Source organism: Populus trichocarpa, chromosome 16 (genome assembly GCF_000002775.5).
Source record: "Populus trichocarpa isolate Nisqually-1 chromosome 16, P.trichocarpa_v4.1, whole genome shotgun sequence".
Classification (NCBI taxonomy): domain Eukaryota; kingdom Viridiplantae; phylum Streptophyta; class Magnoliopsida; order Malpighiales; family Salicaceae; genus Populus; species Populus trichocarpa.
The window spans coordinates 6,014,364-6,028,104 of record NC_037300.2 but is presented as its reverse complement, the minus strand read 5'-3'; the positions used below and the strand labels follow the sequence as shown (position 1 = coordinate 6,028,104).

General features: G+C 30.6%; 1 protein-coding gene across 5 annotated transcripts; it reads right to left on the bottom strand.

The window, feature by feature from the left end:
• Positions 1-3,839: 3,839 nt before the first annotated feature.
• Positions 3,840-8,832, bottom strand: LOC7467576 (heterogeneous nuclear ribonucleoprotein Q). Of its 5 annotated transcripts, none has more exons than XM_024587812.2 (9): positions 8,620-8,832; positions 7,150-7,560; positions 6,952-7,068; positions 6,619-6,759; positions 6,349-6,522; positions 5,768-5,975; positions 5,493-5,683; positions 4,725-4,810; positions 3,840-4,226 (listed from the first exon to the last, which is right to left on the bottom strand). In XM_024587812.2, exons 2-9 carry the CDS (start codon positions 7,549-7,551, stop codon positions 4,100-4,102), a joined length of 1,446 nt encoding a protein of 481 aa, XP_024443580.1. In that variant the 5' UTR covers positions 7,552-7,560; positions 8,620-8,832; the 3' UTR covers positions 3,840-4,099. The 5 variants fall into 5 exon arrangements, with proteins under 5 accessions (XP_024443580.1, XP_024443575.1, XP_024443576.1 ...); XM_024587807.2 differs by having other exon boundaries at positions 6,952-7,071; positions 7,150-7,946; positions 8,620-8,831; XM_024587808.2 differs by having other exon boundaries at positions 6,952-7,071; positions 7,150-7,585; positions 8,620-8,831.
• Between the last annotated feature and the right edge of the window lie 4,909 nt (positions 8,833-13,741).

Below are 13,741 nucleotides of genomic sequence, written 5' to 3'. Positions count from 1 at the left end.
GATGAAATTGAAAATAATTAATTTAAAAAAAGACATGAGTTAAGCACAAATAACATATTAAACTCGTGATATTAAACTCGTGATTTATGTTATATTTTATTAGATTTAATAAAAAAAATTAAAATTTTCTCTCTTTTAATTATACACCAACAAGGTATATGAGATTATTTTTATATATCAAACAATATTTTTTTTCAAAATAAAAAAACAAAATTAGGTGTTGCTCGTGGACTGGGAAAAGAATAGCCCTAATTTTAAAAAAAAAATTGATAACAAAAAAAGGGTTTTTATTCAATTCAAATAAAAAAAATCTTTTAAAACAATCAAACAATGAAATGATGTATTCTTTTTAATTTTAAGGGTTAAAAATACATTAAATTAAAAAAAATAAACATGCTAGGTGTGTGGATCTACTCACATGCTTGACTCATAAAAAATTCTTACTCGCACATCAGATCCACGAAAGAGATCTAGCTTACGAGCCAAATTTTTTTTTGCCAATAACAGAGAGTGGATGATGTGTCATCTGTCATTTAATTATTTTTTTAAAAAATTACAGATAACACATTGTATGCTAGCCTAGTTTCTAGTGATCAAGGGTTATCGAAAATTTAGACCCTGTGTATTTTTATCCTAAAAATTCAATTTGCAATTTATTTTTTACCCAAAACATCTAGAAAAGACTCTAGATACATTGATAAACTTATTTATAACCTCATGAAACCATAAAAAAAAACCTAGAATCAACTCAAAACCAAAAATATTTCCCTGTTCAAATATTTTTTTAGGTAATTTGAAGGTGAAAAAACATCTAAGTGGAATTCCTCACATCAAAAGAACATTTTGACACCAAGATCAACCATATTGATGAACATAATCAGTCTGGTGATTTTCTCTCTACCGTCAAATCAGATAACTTTCTTTTCTCTCTCTCTCAAAGATAACTTTCTTTTCTCTCTCTCAAAGTATGGATTGAAAAATAAAAAAAATAAAGTTTTGGATAAAAATTGACTTTAAAATTTTAAAAATTGAAAGTACCTAATATTTATAATTCATAAAATGCGAGGACTACAATGAACATTTCACCAAAAGTTTAAAGAAACCATACATTTCCTCCTCTTTCTTTACTTTGATCCCCTGTCTTGTAATCTTACCCTTTCCTAATAAGGGTGAAATAAAAAAAAAAAAGTTTAGGGATGAAAAACGAATTGCAATGTGGAAGTCTAAAAAAAATAAAACCGAAATAATCTAATAAAAAAAATCAAAATAAATTATGAAGCAGAATTCTATCGTATCACCCGGGTTTTGAGATTAAAATAACATCATAGAAAACAAACCAAGACAAATCATGAAACCTAATTTCTAATTAATAAATTGTTGACTAGTGAAATTTTTTAAAAAAGGTCAATTAAAAGAAAGGAAAAAATCAAGTCAATTAGGTTAACTTGTCAAATTCATAACCCAGGTTTTTTAGTAGTGACAACCTCATAAAAATTAAATAAAAAAAATTATGATGTCCAATGTCCAACAAATAAAATGTTGAAAAATGATATTAAAATTGAAAAAAAAAACAGAAATAGATTTTTTTTAAAAAAAACAAAGTACTATTGAAATAAATAGTGTTTTTGTGAGGAGGTGCACACTAAAAGCACCACCTCTTTTAGTGTTTTGTTATCTAGATTGGTGGTTCGCGCTGTGTCACGGGCCAAATCAAGCTTTTTTCAATGCAAAAAAAAAAAAGGATGCTCAAGATTAAAAAAAAAATGGCAACAACAATAAATAAACCAAACAAAAAAATTAGCCCTGGTCAACCTGAGTCAATCTGCCAAACTCGTGACTTGGCATATAAAAACGAGATAACACTACAGAGAAGAAAAGGAAAAAAATAATGAAGCCTAAGCCCTAACAAACCCAATATTGAATAATAGAAATGAAAAACAAAATAAATTGTAAAAAAAAACTTAAGTCAACCTGTGCTAAATTTTCAATCTTGTGACCTGGGTTCCGAGGTTAGAATTGCATTTTATACAAGGAAAACACAAAAAATAATGAAGCTAATCTCGATTAAAAAAATTCTAATTAACAAAATGTTGAATGATGAAATTGAAAAAAAAAGTTTCAATAAAAAAAATTTAAAACAAAAAAAATAGAAATTAAAAGAATAAGGATAAAAATTTACATAAGAAATAAATGAAATAAAATGTTGAAGGATGCATTTGAAAAATAAATATCAATTAAGAAAAAGATTAAAAACAAAACAAATAGTAATAAAAGGAATGAGTACCAAATCTAGCAAATGAAAAAATTTGAAGAGTAACCAAATTAAAAAAAAATCTAATTTTATGAATTATTTCAAATAAAACAGATAATAATAAAAAAAATAGGGATCGAATCTAACGGAAAAATAAATTGAAGAGTTTCTTTGAAAATTTATAGAGTGAAGCACAAAAATTAAGGAGAGAGAAAAAAAAAGCATTGGTGTCAAATCAGAGGTCCATTAGCCACAGGCATCGTGTAGGTATAAAGAGCCGAAACAATTCAAACACCATTGTGAAAGCTTACGTTTTGATGTCGGACGATGTTGTACGCGTCACTTGAAGAGCGTGACTGCATGATAAAAAAATGCAGACAACTTTTCAATTTTAAACAATATTTTATGTGTAAAATATTAAATTTACCCTAACCTAACCTTCTTATAACAAAAAAAAAAAGATAAAAAAAAAACTTTAGATGCTAGTTAAAGGAGATTTAAATTCAATGGTAATTTAGTTATCTATTATTCTGTCAAGAATAAGTCAAAACAGCGCCTTGGTTTTGGTTAATATTTTTTTTTCTTTAAAAAAGGTGGTTTGCAAATTTTAAAAAAAAAAATTGTGTTAATCTCAATAGCAAGGCCAATTTTCCTATGTTGATACGGAAAAAATCATCATTTCAATGCTTCAATTTAAATTCCAATGAGTCTGTAACCATATTATTAAATTTGATACGGAAAACAGCTACCCTTTTAGTTTCTCTTAATTAATGTTTTGTTAATGTTTATTATTAGCTCCAGCATCTGATGATTTGACCGTGGGGAGATTGGTTTGATTGGCAGAAATGATTCAAAGCTCCAAAAACTAATGAACTGTGAGCTCGGGCTGCGCATTGTGGACAAGAAAACCGTAAGAGCACATGGTTATCTGCCTAAAAGTACAGTTGGTTTAGTCTTCTCATGGAGCAGGCCGCAACATCAAAACTTGACAGTTGCTCATGCTACTTGTAATTAAACCAGATGAATAAATTTACTCGGCTAAATCCTTGCAATGGATATCATTAGTACAGATATACTGTCATAATTCAATTTTTTATAATCTTTTTCAAAAATATAAAATAATTTTGCGATTAGAAGGTCAATTTCAACCCTTAAACTAATTTTTTGAATAATTTTAGTATGTTTGAATTCTTTAGATATAGCTTTGATTACTGTGATGAGATTTGATGGATTTTTTTTTTTATTTTTAATATGCTATCACATATATTGTCGGATCCAGGTGTATTAAAATTTCACTAAGAATTAAGGGTATTATTCAATCCAATATTTATCAACGATAAAGTCAAGAATATTCATCAAACTCTTCTATGTGAAATACTCGCAAATACCATAACTAGAAGTATTATTCATGATGCCAGTATTAGGAGTATTAAGTTTTTACCATGTAATATATACCATAGTTAAAACAAGTCACCGGAATATCAGGTGTGAAAAAATGTCTCCCATAATTTTGGATGAGTTTTTGGGCCGAGCAACATGCTGCCTTGCCCAGGCAGAAGACGAGTTGCGAGGTTAAAATGACAATTGCTTCATCAAAAATACAAAAAAATAAAATAAAAATACAAGCTGTCTTCAGTCGCTTTTTACACATGTAATCTATTAGTTTTGAGAATTCATTAAACTACTTAGACTGCCCTGTGAGTTCAGTCTGAAAAAAACAAGGCAAAAGCCGTAGCGTGTTAGCACGTCAGTTTTTCTGTTCAAGGTACAAAGCTTTTCGAATCAGCCAATTAATCAAATGTCGAACAGCAACATTTAACTGTCCCCCTTTGCATTTTCACTACCAAATCAGTATGGGTTGTATCGGCTGCGTCCACGGTCATTACCACGTCTTCCACCACTCGAGCTGCCAGCACCACGACCCCTGCCACCCTGTGGCTGCGGAGAGCTGTGTGCTTGCATTCCAGGCTGTTGGCTGTGGAAAAATAATAAAAGCATCTTAAATTTTGGTTAACAGGTCATCATTCTGCAGCTAATCAAATTCAGGATTTTCATGGATTAAAATCACTGGTCTGGTAAGTCCAGCATATAGAACATCTTTTCACAACATAGTAAGCTCAATCATCATGTACATTGTGCTCCGGGTATGATATAGTCAGATGGTAGCGGTGCTCAATTTGCAGTTTGACACACATTTTAGAATAAATTTAAAGGTAATCACTAATGCAACATGAAAATACAGAGAGGTAATACCAAAAATTCCAGGTGCAGCAAGAATTTTGGAGCAATGAAAGGAGGTTGTTGGACAAACAAGTAAATGAAAGGATGATGACAAACAATCAGCCAACCACTAGAAAGAGCGTGCACAAGTCATGGTATGGAATAGCAAAACACAGAAGACTGACTTTTAATTTATATATCTGGTTGCTGTTGGGTGTGCAACTGATGGTAAATAAAATAAAACTGTACTTACAGGACATATCCAATCCTTCCGTCAGGCAAAAGCATAGGCATCATTGCCATGCCAGCAGGAGTCGGTCCCCTGCCATAGATGACAGGCTGCAGGATTTTGTCATGCCAATGAGCAAATATACTTGATCAGAAAGTTTGAGAAAATTTCAATACACGCACTAGACATCTCATAACAAAGATAACAAATCAATCCTTATCAATTACACAGCTTGAATGAAAATCTTAATTGCAAACTTTTAATTGAAAAAATACTTATTATGAGGATAACCCATTGCTTAATGCAAAGCCATTTATTGTTGTCATTTAATTATGTCTATTGTGGTAAATTCAAGTATGCCTTTGGCTCTAAGTTCCTCAAAAATATTGTCAATCATAATAATCATACTGAATTAAAATCAATAATAGTGTGCATAAAGTAGTTACCGACTGTTAAATCCTAGAAGCAATTTTGTGAATCTTAAATCATACAAATTGACATTAAGAGGACAAATTCCAACCAGTAGTAACTTACTAACTCGCTAGTAAGCATAACCATCATTATTTCTGTTTTGAAATGAATAAAAATGAAACAAACTCTTCAGCATCAAACCATAAAATGAAAAGTTGAAATAACTCAGACTTTCTATGTTGACAAACTTCTCAAATATTTTGTTCCTTGATAAATCCTAGCAGACCACCATACACATGCTTGTTCCATGTGTCAAAGTGGTGTTGTGCTGTGCTGTGCTGTGTGTGTGTGTGTGTGGTGCACAATAGAACATCAGCTTACTTGTGTAAAGCCAGCAGCGCCAAAGCCTGCACCGCCAAAGCCTGCACCGAAACCACCATATGTACCCCCAGCTAAACCGTAGCCAAGTTGAGGTGGAAAGTTTGAGTACAAGGATGAATTCTGTGAATTTGGCCCTCCAGAAGGCTTCTGATCAGTATGAGGTTTTGCAAGGGAACAATCCAAAACGTGACCTGCGAATGAAGAGGCACCTGTCATTAATAGAAAACATTCATAAGTGTAAATAAAGACTGCTAGATTTTAGGAGGAAAAGTTACCATCAATTTCATATTTCTCAGTGTTCTTCAATGCCTTCATGGCACTTGACCTCTCTGCAAAGTGCACAAAACCAAATCTGCTCTTTTCATGTCCTGGTTTTGCAGGTGGAAGAACTACTTTTGTGACTTTTCCGTGATGCTCAAACAGCTGCCTTAGACCATCCTGAGTAATATCTTCAGGTAAATTCTTGACATATACTGCCTTGACCTGTACCAAACATATTAAGTCAGCCATGACTCAAAAACTTCCCAAAAATAAATGATTTGATAAATATAACTTCACGGTGACTCGCAGTTGCACACAAACAATTGTTTAAGAAGTAAGAAATCGATAAAAAAGTGTTAAAAAAAAAGAGCAACAATTCAGATGGAAAAGTTGGTCTAGTGTTGGATCTGGAGATGGGGGAAAGTGCTGCTCCTCATTACCAGTCAACATCCCAGAAACAGGAGCGTTTGGCATCAATCAAGAAGGCAACAAGACAAATGCAGAAGCATCTCAAGCAGATGAACTAACTTTTTTGATAGCCAGAACAAAGCTCTACTACATAAAATGGAGAAGAAAAAATGACACTGCAACAGACCTGAGATGCAGCAGAAGATCCTGCATTTTTAGGATCTGCCCAGCTCACAGTAGGAGCATTATCATCAAGTTTAAATTCTGGGTTTGACATCTTTTTTCTTGAGTATTCTGCACATGCATGATTATAATACTCAATGAATGCAAATCCCCGATTCCGGCTCGGGTTCTGTGGGTCCTGCGCAACCAAGAAAAAATAGAAAGATCACTACACAATTCATCATCAGACTACGTTGTCTATGCATGTATACACAAAAAAATAAAGCACAAAAACCTTCAACAATTCCACCGAATTGACTCCAGGCCCAATCTTTTTTACAGCCTTCTTCATATTTTCTTCTCCCCAGTTTCTTGGGACATTGCCAATAAACAGTCTATGATTTGCTTGAGATGTTGAACACTTTACCTTTTTACCCTGAAGAGAAAGCAGGAGTTAAACGAACATTCATACAAAATACCTTATACAAGAAAAATAAAAAATGAAAATAACATTCATACAGCCTAAAGTGAGAAAGATAATAGCGAGCACAAATTCCATTTCCAGCATGAAGAAATGATGTTTCTATGACTAATATCGTATCTATAAAGGAACTCAGAAGCAGGATACCTTAAACTCAGTATTGTTCAACTCTTCAATGGCCTTGGAAGCCAATTCCTTTGTTCTGAAAGACACAAAAGCATAACCCTTTGACTCGCTTGAATCTTTTCCCTTCATTATCCTTACCTGCTATCAGCATATACAAGATTTAGTCCATCCAAACAAAAGAAACATAGACAGGGCATTTGCAAAGACAAGATCAGTTACCTCTGTTACTTCTCCTATAGATTCACAGAATTCCTTCAAATCCCCTTCAGAAGCATCAGGAGGAATGCCACCAAGATACACCTCTGATCCATGAGGAGGAAGTGCAAGAAGCTCAGCATGTTTTCTTTGCTCATCTATCTCCTCTTCACCGTCTGAGCCCTTTTTCGAATCTGCTTCATCAGCAGCCTCTTCAATTTCTTCCTCTTCTACCTCCTCTTCAACCTCTTCCTCTATCTCTTCCACTTCCTCCTCCTCTTCTACTTCTTCATACTCAACTTCTTCTTCCATTGTCTCCTCAGCTTCATTGTCACCATCAAGGTCAACCTGCTCTTCAGGCTTGACAGACTTTTCAGGGATATCTGGTTCATCAGCAGATGCACCACTTCCCCCTGATCTTGGCATCTTATGTATCTAACAAAAGAATCTTGCAAGGAAACTGTGAAGCAAGCACAGAAGCCAGAAGCATTCACAGCAGGAAGAAAGCAAGTATGGAAAGGTGGAAACAAAATGAGAGGCCAAATGGAGTTGCAGGATAAGAATCTCGACTGAATTTGTGCCATGAGATATCGATCCAAGGAGTTTTATGCGAATGATACTCAATTAAGGGCTCACGAAAAATTAGCAAATAGCTCCAGCGTCAGGCAAGAGAGAAGAAGGAATGACAAAGAGAGGATAATGATCGATGATGATGATGTTCGACAGATGAAAAAAATACTTAAAATGAAGTGATGAATTTCTTGAAATTTAGATATTGGCACTGGCCCAAGAAACAACAGCCAGTTTAATAGTTTAAATATCTATCCGGATCAGTACATCCAACCAAAAAACAAAAGGAAAAAAGAAAGAAAAAGAAAACACAAGTAATGAGAGATTGAACGAAAGTGATTCACATCATAAAACATAATTATTATGAAGCATGAAGTAATGAAACAAAAACAAAGAAGCTATATATTCCCATATAAAAATAGTCAATATAATAACAAGCAACAGACACAAACTGATCTTGATTATCATTCGAACCTTTTCCTTTTCAACCTAGGCCCCCCGTCCTCACCTCTTAAGAAACCCCAAAGCTTAATATCTTCGAGAATCTTTTGGGACTTGCAGCTACATTGCTTCTACTGAAAAACACCTTACTTCATGCGCCAATTGATAACATTTTTTTCAAGAATTAAGTTCAAGTCAATCCAATTCCTACCATTTATGAGCTAATTCTTCACCACTTTTTATAATTATGAATTCAAATCAAACATTAAAAAAATCCTTCTTTTTTTATATATTAGCAGGAAAAAAGGAAAGGAAGAAAGAAAAGACGAGTTCTTCCAAAATAACATAAAGAAACTAAAAACAAAGCCAGCAGAACCAGCGAAACCAAACCCACAATCTAATTCTAGACAATAACCAATTAGTTTCGATTAAAACCAAAGTATCTCACATTAACTTCATCAAAGAAGAAGAGAGAGAATTTACCTTATTAGCAGCACGCAAATTTGAGCTGAGAAATTACAAATGAAGAAGAAAAGAAGAAGAAGACGGACGAGCTATGAATTATTGATTTTTTCCTTGAAAAATGTTAAAACCTTGTATTTCTTTTTTTTCCTATCAGCTCTTAACCGCTGAGTTCTTTCGATTCTTTATTTTCGCGGACCTTGCAATCTAAAAGAAGAGGATGAGGCGCTGTGCCCTAATTTAATGGGCCAATAAAGAATAACGCCGCATTGGATAATGGATAACATTATCGAATAAGGATACCTATTCCAAGGTCCTAATAAGGGATATTGCATAAAATAATAATTAATTATGATAAAACAATGCCCCTATACTTTTTCTTTTTTTACCCGGGTATCATCACACTCAAGGTTGTTAAAAACGTTTTTTTAACACGACACGAAATATACAATATAAACTCGAATCGTAAAATCACAAGAAAAATATTTTAATTAATTATATATTGACAATTTCAGTCAAGTAGTAAATAATAATATAACACAATTAAAATAAAAGTGAAATAAATAATACAAATGTCCAAACACCTTAAAATACATAATTCAAATAAAAATTCATACATGGTTTAAATAACTTAAAAATACGAAAAGAAAAAAAATAAGATTGAACAACTATGTTTTATTGATAGAGTTTCAGAACATTTTCTAGATGACAGGTCTTGAAACACACTGCAGGCATCTAGTGAGATGATACAACATTCTAAGGTATATCACCAACTTCAAAAAAAATAATTAACAGAGACCAATATAGTGAACCCGTGACAACAAGAACAAAAATGTATAAAATGACATCAATTTAATCTCATGTCACCTCACCTTCCACCTTTTTTATGTTAGTAACAAGTCCTAGAAATAATGTCCAAATATCCCACCAAGCAAGACATGTATTTCAAGTTCTCTCTGAGTCTTTGTCGTCTCTCTTTGTAGTTAACAAATGGTTAGTCTAAAACACAATATTTCTCTCTATATAAGTATTCCTATCTCTTATTTTACTTCTTTGATTCCTCACCATCTACCTCTATCTTCCCATGGTTTTGATTCTCCGATCATGCCTTCCCAGTTTAAAATACAATATAAGGCTTTCTTATACCCAAGATCCTCTAATGCTGGTGTTAGTCTGCTAAGATTGAAAATTTAAGATTTAGGCAACGGGGAAAGGGGAGACTGAAGAGTGGGGACTATGTAGTGGAGTGTCAGGGGACTCGGACAGGGAGACAATAAATTTTTTAACTTTTACAGGTTAAAACTTGAAATCGGTCAAACTCGGTCAAAATCGATCAAACTCGTAAAATCGGTCCGATTTTACCGATTTTAATCGAGTTTAACCGATTTTGACCGATTTCGAGTTTTAACCCGATTTGACATGTTATATACATGTTGACTCGTAAAATCGTAAGATTTTAAGAGTCAACTCGCGATTTTAACAACCTTGCTCACACCATTTTAAAGGATGAGACTAGTCCCGTTCAAGATTCGTGGTTGTCTTTCCCAATAAGTGCGCTTTCTAGGAATCAAACTTGTGCTCTCACCCTTGCAGGGATATAGCAGTGTCTTAACCACTAGACCAACACTTCATTGATACAATGCCCCTCTACTAATAACTGAAAAACGTTAAAGAGGTGGTTTAATAGTTTTTATGAATTCTAAACTAGTCAAATATATTTTTTTAACCATTTTGTTGCCAGCATCTAGTTGTAACTTAGTAATATAATTTTTTATATAATTATCTTTTAGTATTAAATTTGATAGTAAATTATTTTTGTATTTTTTTATAATATAATAAAAGTTTTTTTACTTTTTTTTTGTTTAATGGTTTTTGTTTATCAATTTCATTGATTTTTTTAGTTATTGACCCTTTTATTTTTATCTTTTTCAATTTTTATATTTTACTATGATGTTTTTATTGAATTTTATTTTTTATTATTGAGTTGATTTTTTCTTGAGCTTGCCAAATAAACAAGGTCACATGAAACAAATCTCACATAATTTAATTTAAAATTCAAGCTAAATAAATAATATCAAAAAACTTTTTGATGAATCAAATATTATTTTTTATGTTAAAAAATTAATCTAAGCTGCAAAGCACAATCAATAAACTAATAACTACTACTAGTAGTTCTTTATTAACTGTTGTTAGGAATTAAAGATTGAAAAGTTAGCATGGATTTTAATAGATATACACTATGTGTTTTTCCTTTTTATGAGCAAAGGAGATGTCTTTGCTTTGATGATATTAGAGTAATTGGTCATATTAAAAAAAGTTTTGATAGTAAAATCTTGAGAATGAATTTAAAATTCAATGTATATGAAGTATAATTTTTTTAATAGCGAGATGATGATATTTTCGGTCAATTTAGATCAACTTGATCTAACTTATCAAACCGATAATTCAAGTTATGAATTAGATTAGACTTAATAACATCATTTTGCTGAAACAATTTTTATATAATTATATGACAATAAAAATATATGCTAATGAAAAAATAATTAGATAATATTTTTTTTAAATAATGATGGGTCGTAAAAAAACTTGCTAATATTATTAAAAAAACTGTTATATTCTTATTTGAAAATAAAAATAAAATTAAATGGATTAAATAAAATAACATCCAGAATATATTCTTAATTAATTCAATAATTTAATAATTTAATAATATTTTAAATTAATAAATTAATTGTAAAAAAAAATTTAAATTTAAATTAATAAAAATAAAGCGAGCTAAACATGCGCCTGGCTTGAATTAAAAAGTTTAACCCCGCCTAAAAGCTCCTGGCTAGCCTTTTTTATTATTATTTTTTTTAGTAATGATATGTCATCTGTTTTATTTTTTAAAAAAATTAATAGATGACATATCTATTTATTTTAATTTAGAATCTAGCCACTACTTTAATGGCTAAAAAAATTAGGAAGAGACCTTTTTTCTCTAAAAATTTATATTTCAACATATTATCATCCAAAAACACATAAAAATCACTCATCAGATCCCAAAACACTCCAAAATAATTTTTTTAAAAATCATCTAATCTCAAAAATTAAAATCAAACCCAATATGTTGATCTCGTCATGTTTAGAGGAAAAAACTATCACCATCAAACCGATCTCGTTGAATATAACCCTTTGATACCAAGCTTGACTTTTTTAATTGCCAAAATCACAATAAATAACTCTCTCTTTTCTATTATTTTGCAGTAATTTTTTGTCTTCTCTCTCAAATTCAAGAATTAAAAAATAAACAAAATAAACTTTTTAACCAAAATGAAAATAGTCACAAATTTAGAGTGAGCCATGTATTTTCTGTGTATTTTACATTTAAGTCCTCTATTTTTTAATTTGATATTTTTATCATAATTTAGAACCTAATGTCATCTAATTAGGCTATAAAAGGATTTAATTTGAAGAAAAAAGTTTGAAAAAAAAAACTAAGTACTTCATTATTCATATAAATAGTGTAGAACTTGAAAAATTCCCCTAGATATTTTAGGTTTTTAGTTAACGAGAACTTTTATTGAGCTTGTTATTTATTGTTTAAGAAAAATTGTCACAGAGGATATTGAAAATTAAGAAAAATTATCACAGAGGATATTGAAAGTTATGACACATTTTATATGTTGTTTTTATTATAATATTACACTAGCTATTTAACATATGCTACATTGCTGAATATATTTAAAGTGTTTTTAACACAACAAAATCTGTTTTTGTTGTTAACACATTTTCTAGTATCAAGAAAAATTTTAAAAGTGAAATTAAAATTTGATGCATTCATTTAGTAAAATAAATTAAGGATTATGTTTTTCAATAAATATTAAAAAGAATTGTTAACGCTAACTAAAGACCAAGTTAGTAGATTGAGAGATAGATACAAATTAATACATTTGATCTCATGTTGTAAAGAGCCCTTCAATTTTTTTTTTGTTTAATTATATGAAAATACTTTCTTATTAAGAAAAGTAAGAATTTACATTCCATTAAAACCAAATAATTTGCTAGGATAATTTCTCATTTTCTTATTAATATTTTTTAAAAAAACAACTTTTATGTTCTATGTTCTCCAATTAATAAAAATCAAAACAACCAGAACAGATATGAGGAAAAAAAAACATAAATCAAATTTGAAATTTTAAAATAAAGATAAAAAATATTCCTTTAATTAAAACCCCTTTATCCCCTTAACATGCTTAATTATTTTTGGTATTTTTTGACCATTTTATTTGTTTATTGACAATATTTTAGCATAATCATAAAAGAAAATGTTAATAACAAAATAATATTATGATAATTTAAAGATGAATGTATTAAAAAAATAAAAGTATAATACAATGCTCAAGGTGTTGTTGAGAGGAACTTTTGAGACGTGTTATTAAACTATCTTCGCTTGGTTGGTCAATATAGAGATTCCCGACCTAGCTTCTTGTTTTGTCTATGATTCAAATTAAATTAGGTGAGAGTTGGCTTGATATATCATTGACCTAACATGTCCAAAAATAACCTAGTTGACCGGGTTAAAATATGATTTGACTTTAAAGAGATTTCAAGATAGGGTCATCATTACTCTCTCTTTTTTTTTTAAAAAATTAAGATGATAGTTTTTTGGATCAATCATATTAACCTGTGTTAACTTACTAAATACATGACTGAGTAATGGATTCAATTGAGTTTAACAACTTTGTTTTTTGAAATCTATTTTTTATTCATTTATACAATAATAAAAATAAACATGTAGAGTAACCAACCAAATAAAATTTAAGAAAAAAAACATCACAAAGGCCAATTCAAAAGAGAATGCTTCTACTATTAAAAAAAGCTATAATCTAATTTGAAAATAAATAAATAACTGAATATTATCTAATAAAATAATATCTCAAATATATTAATTTTATTTTAATGAATCTTAATAAAGATTGAAAGAAAAAAAAATATAAAGGAAAAAAAAAACCATACATTTAGGCCTAAATGAGCCATTACACCTGACCTCTTAAAAAGAAGGCCAAATGCGTTTGCTTGCTTGCTTGGCCACATGTTTTTCACCCTTAAAATGGGAAGATGATGCGTTGTCATGAATGCTTTTAAAGATAGTAGACGATAT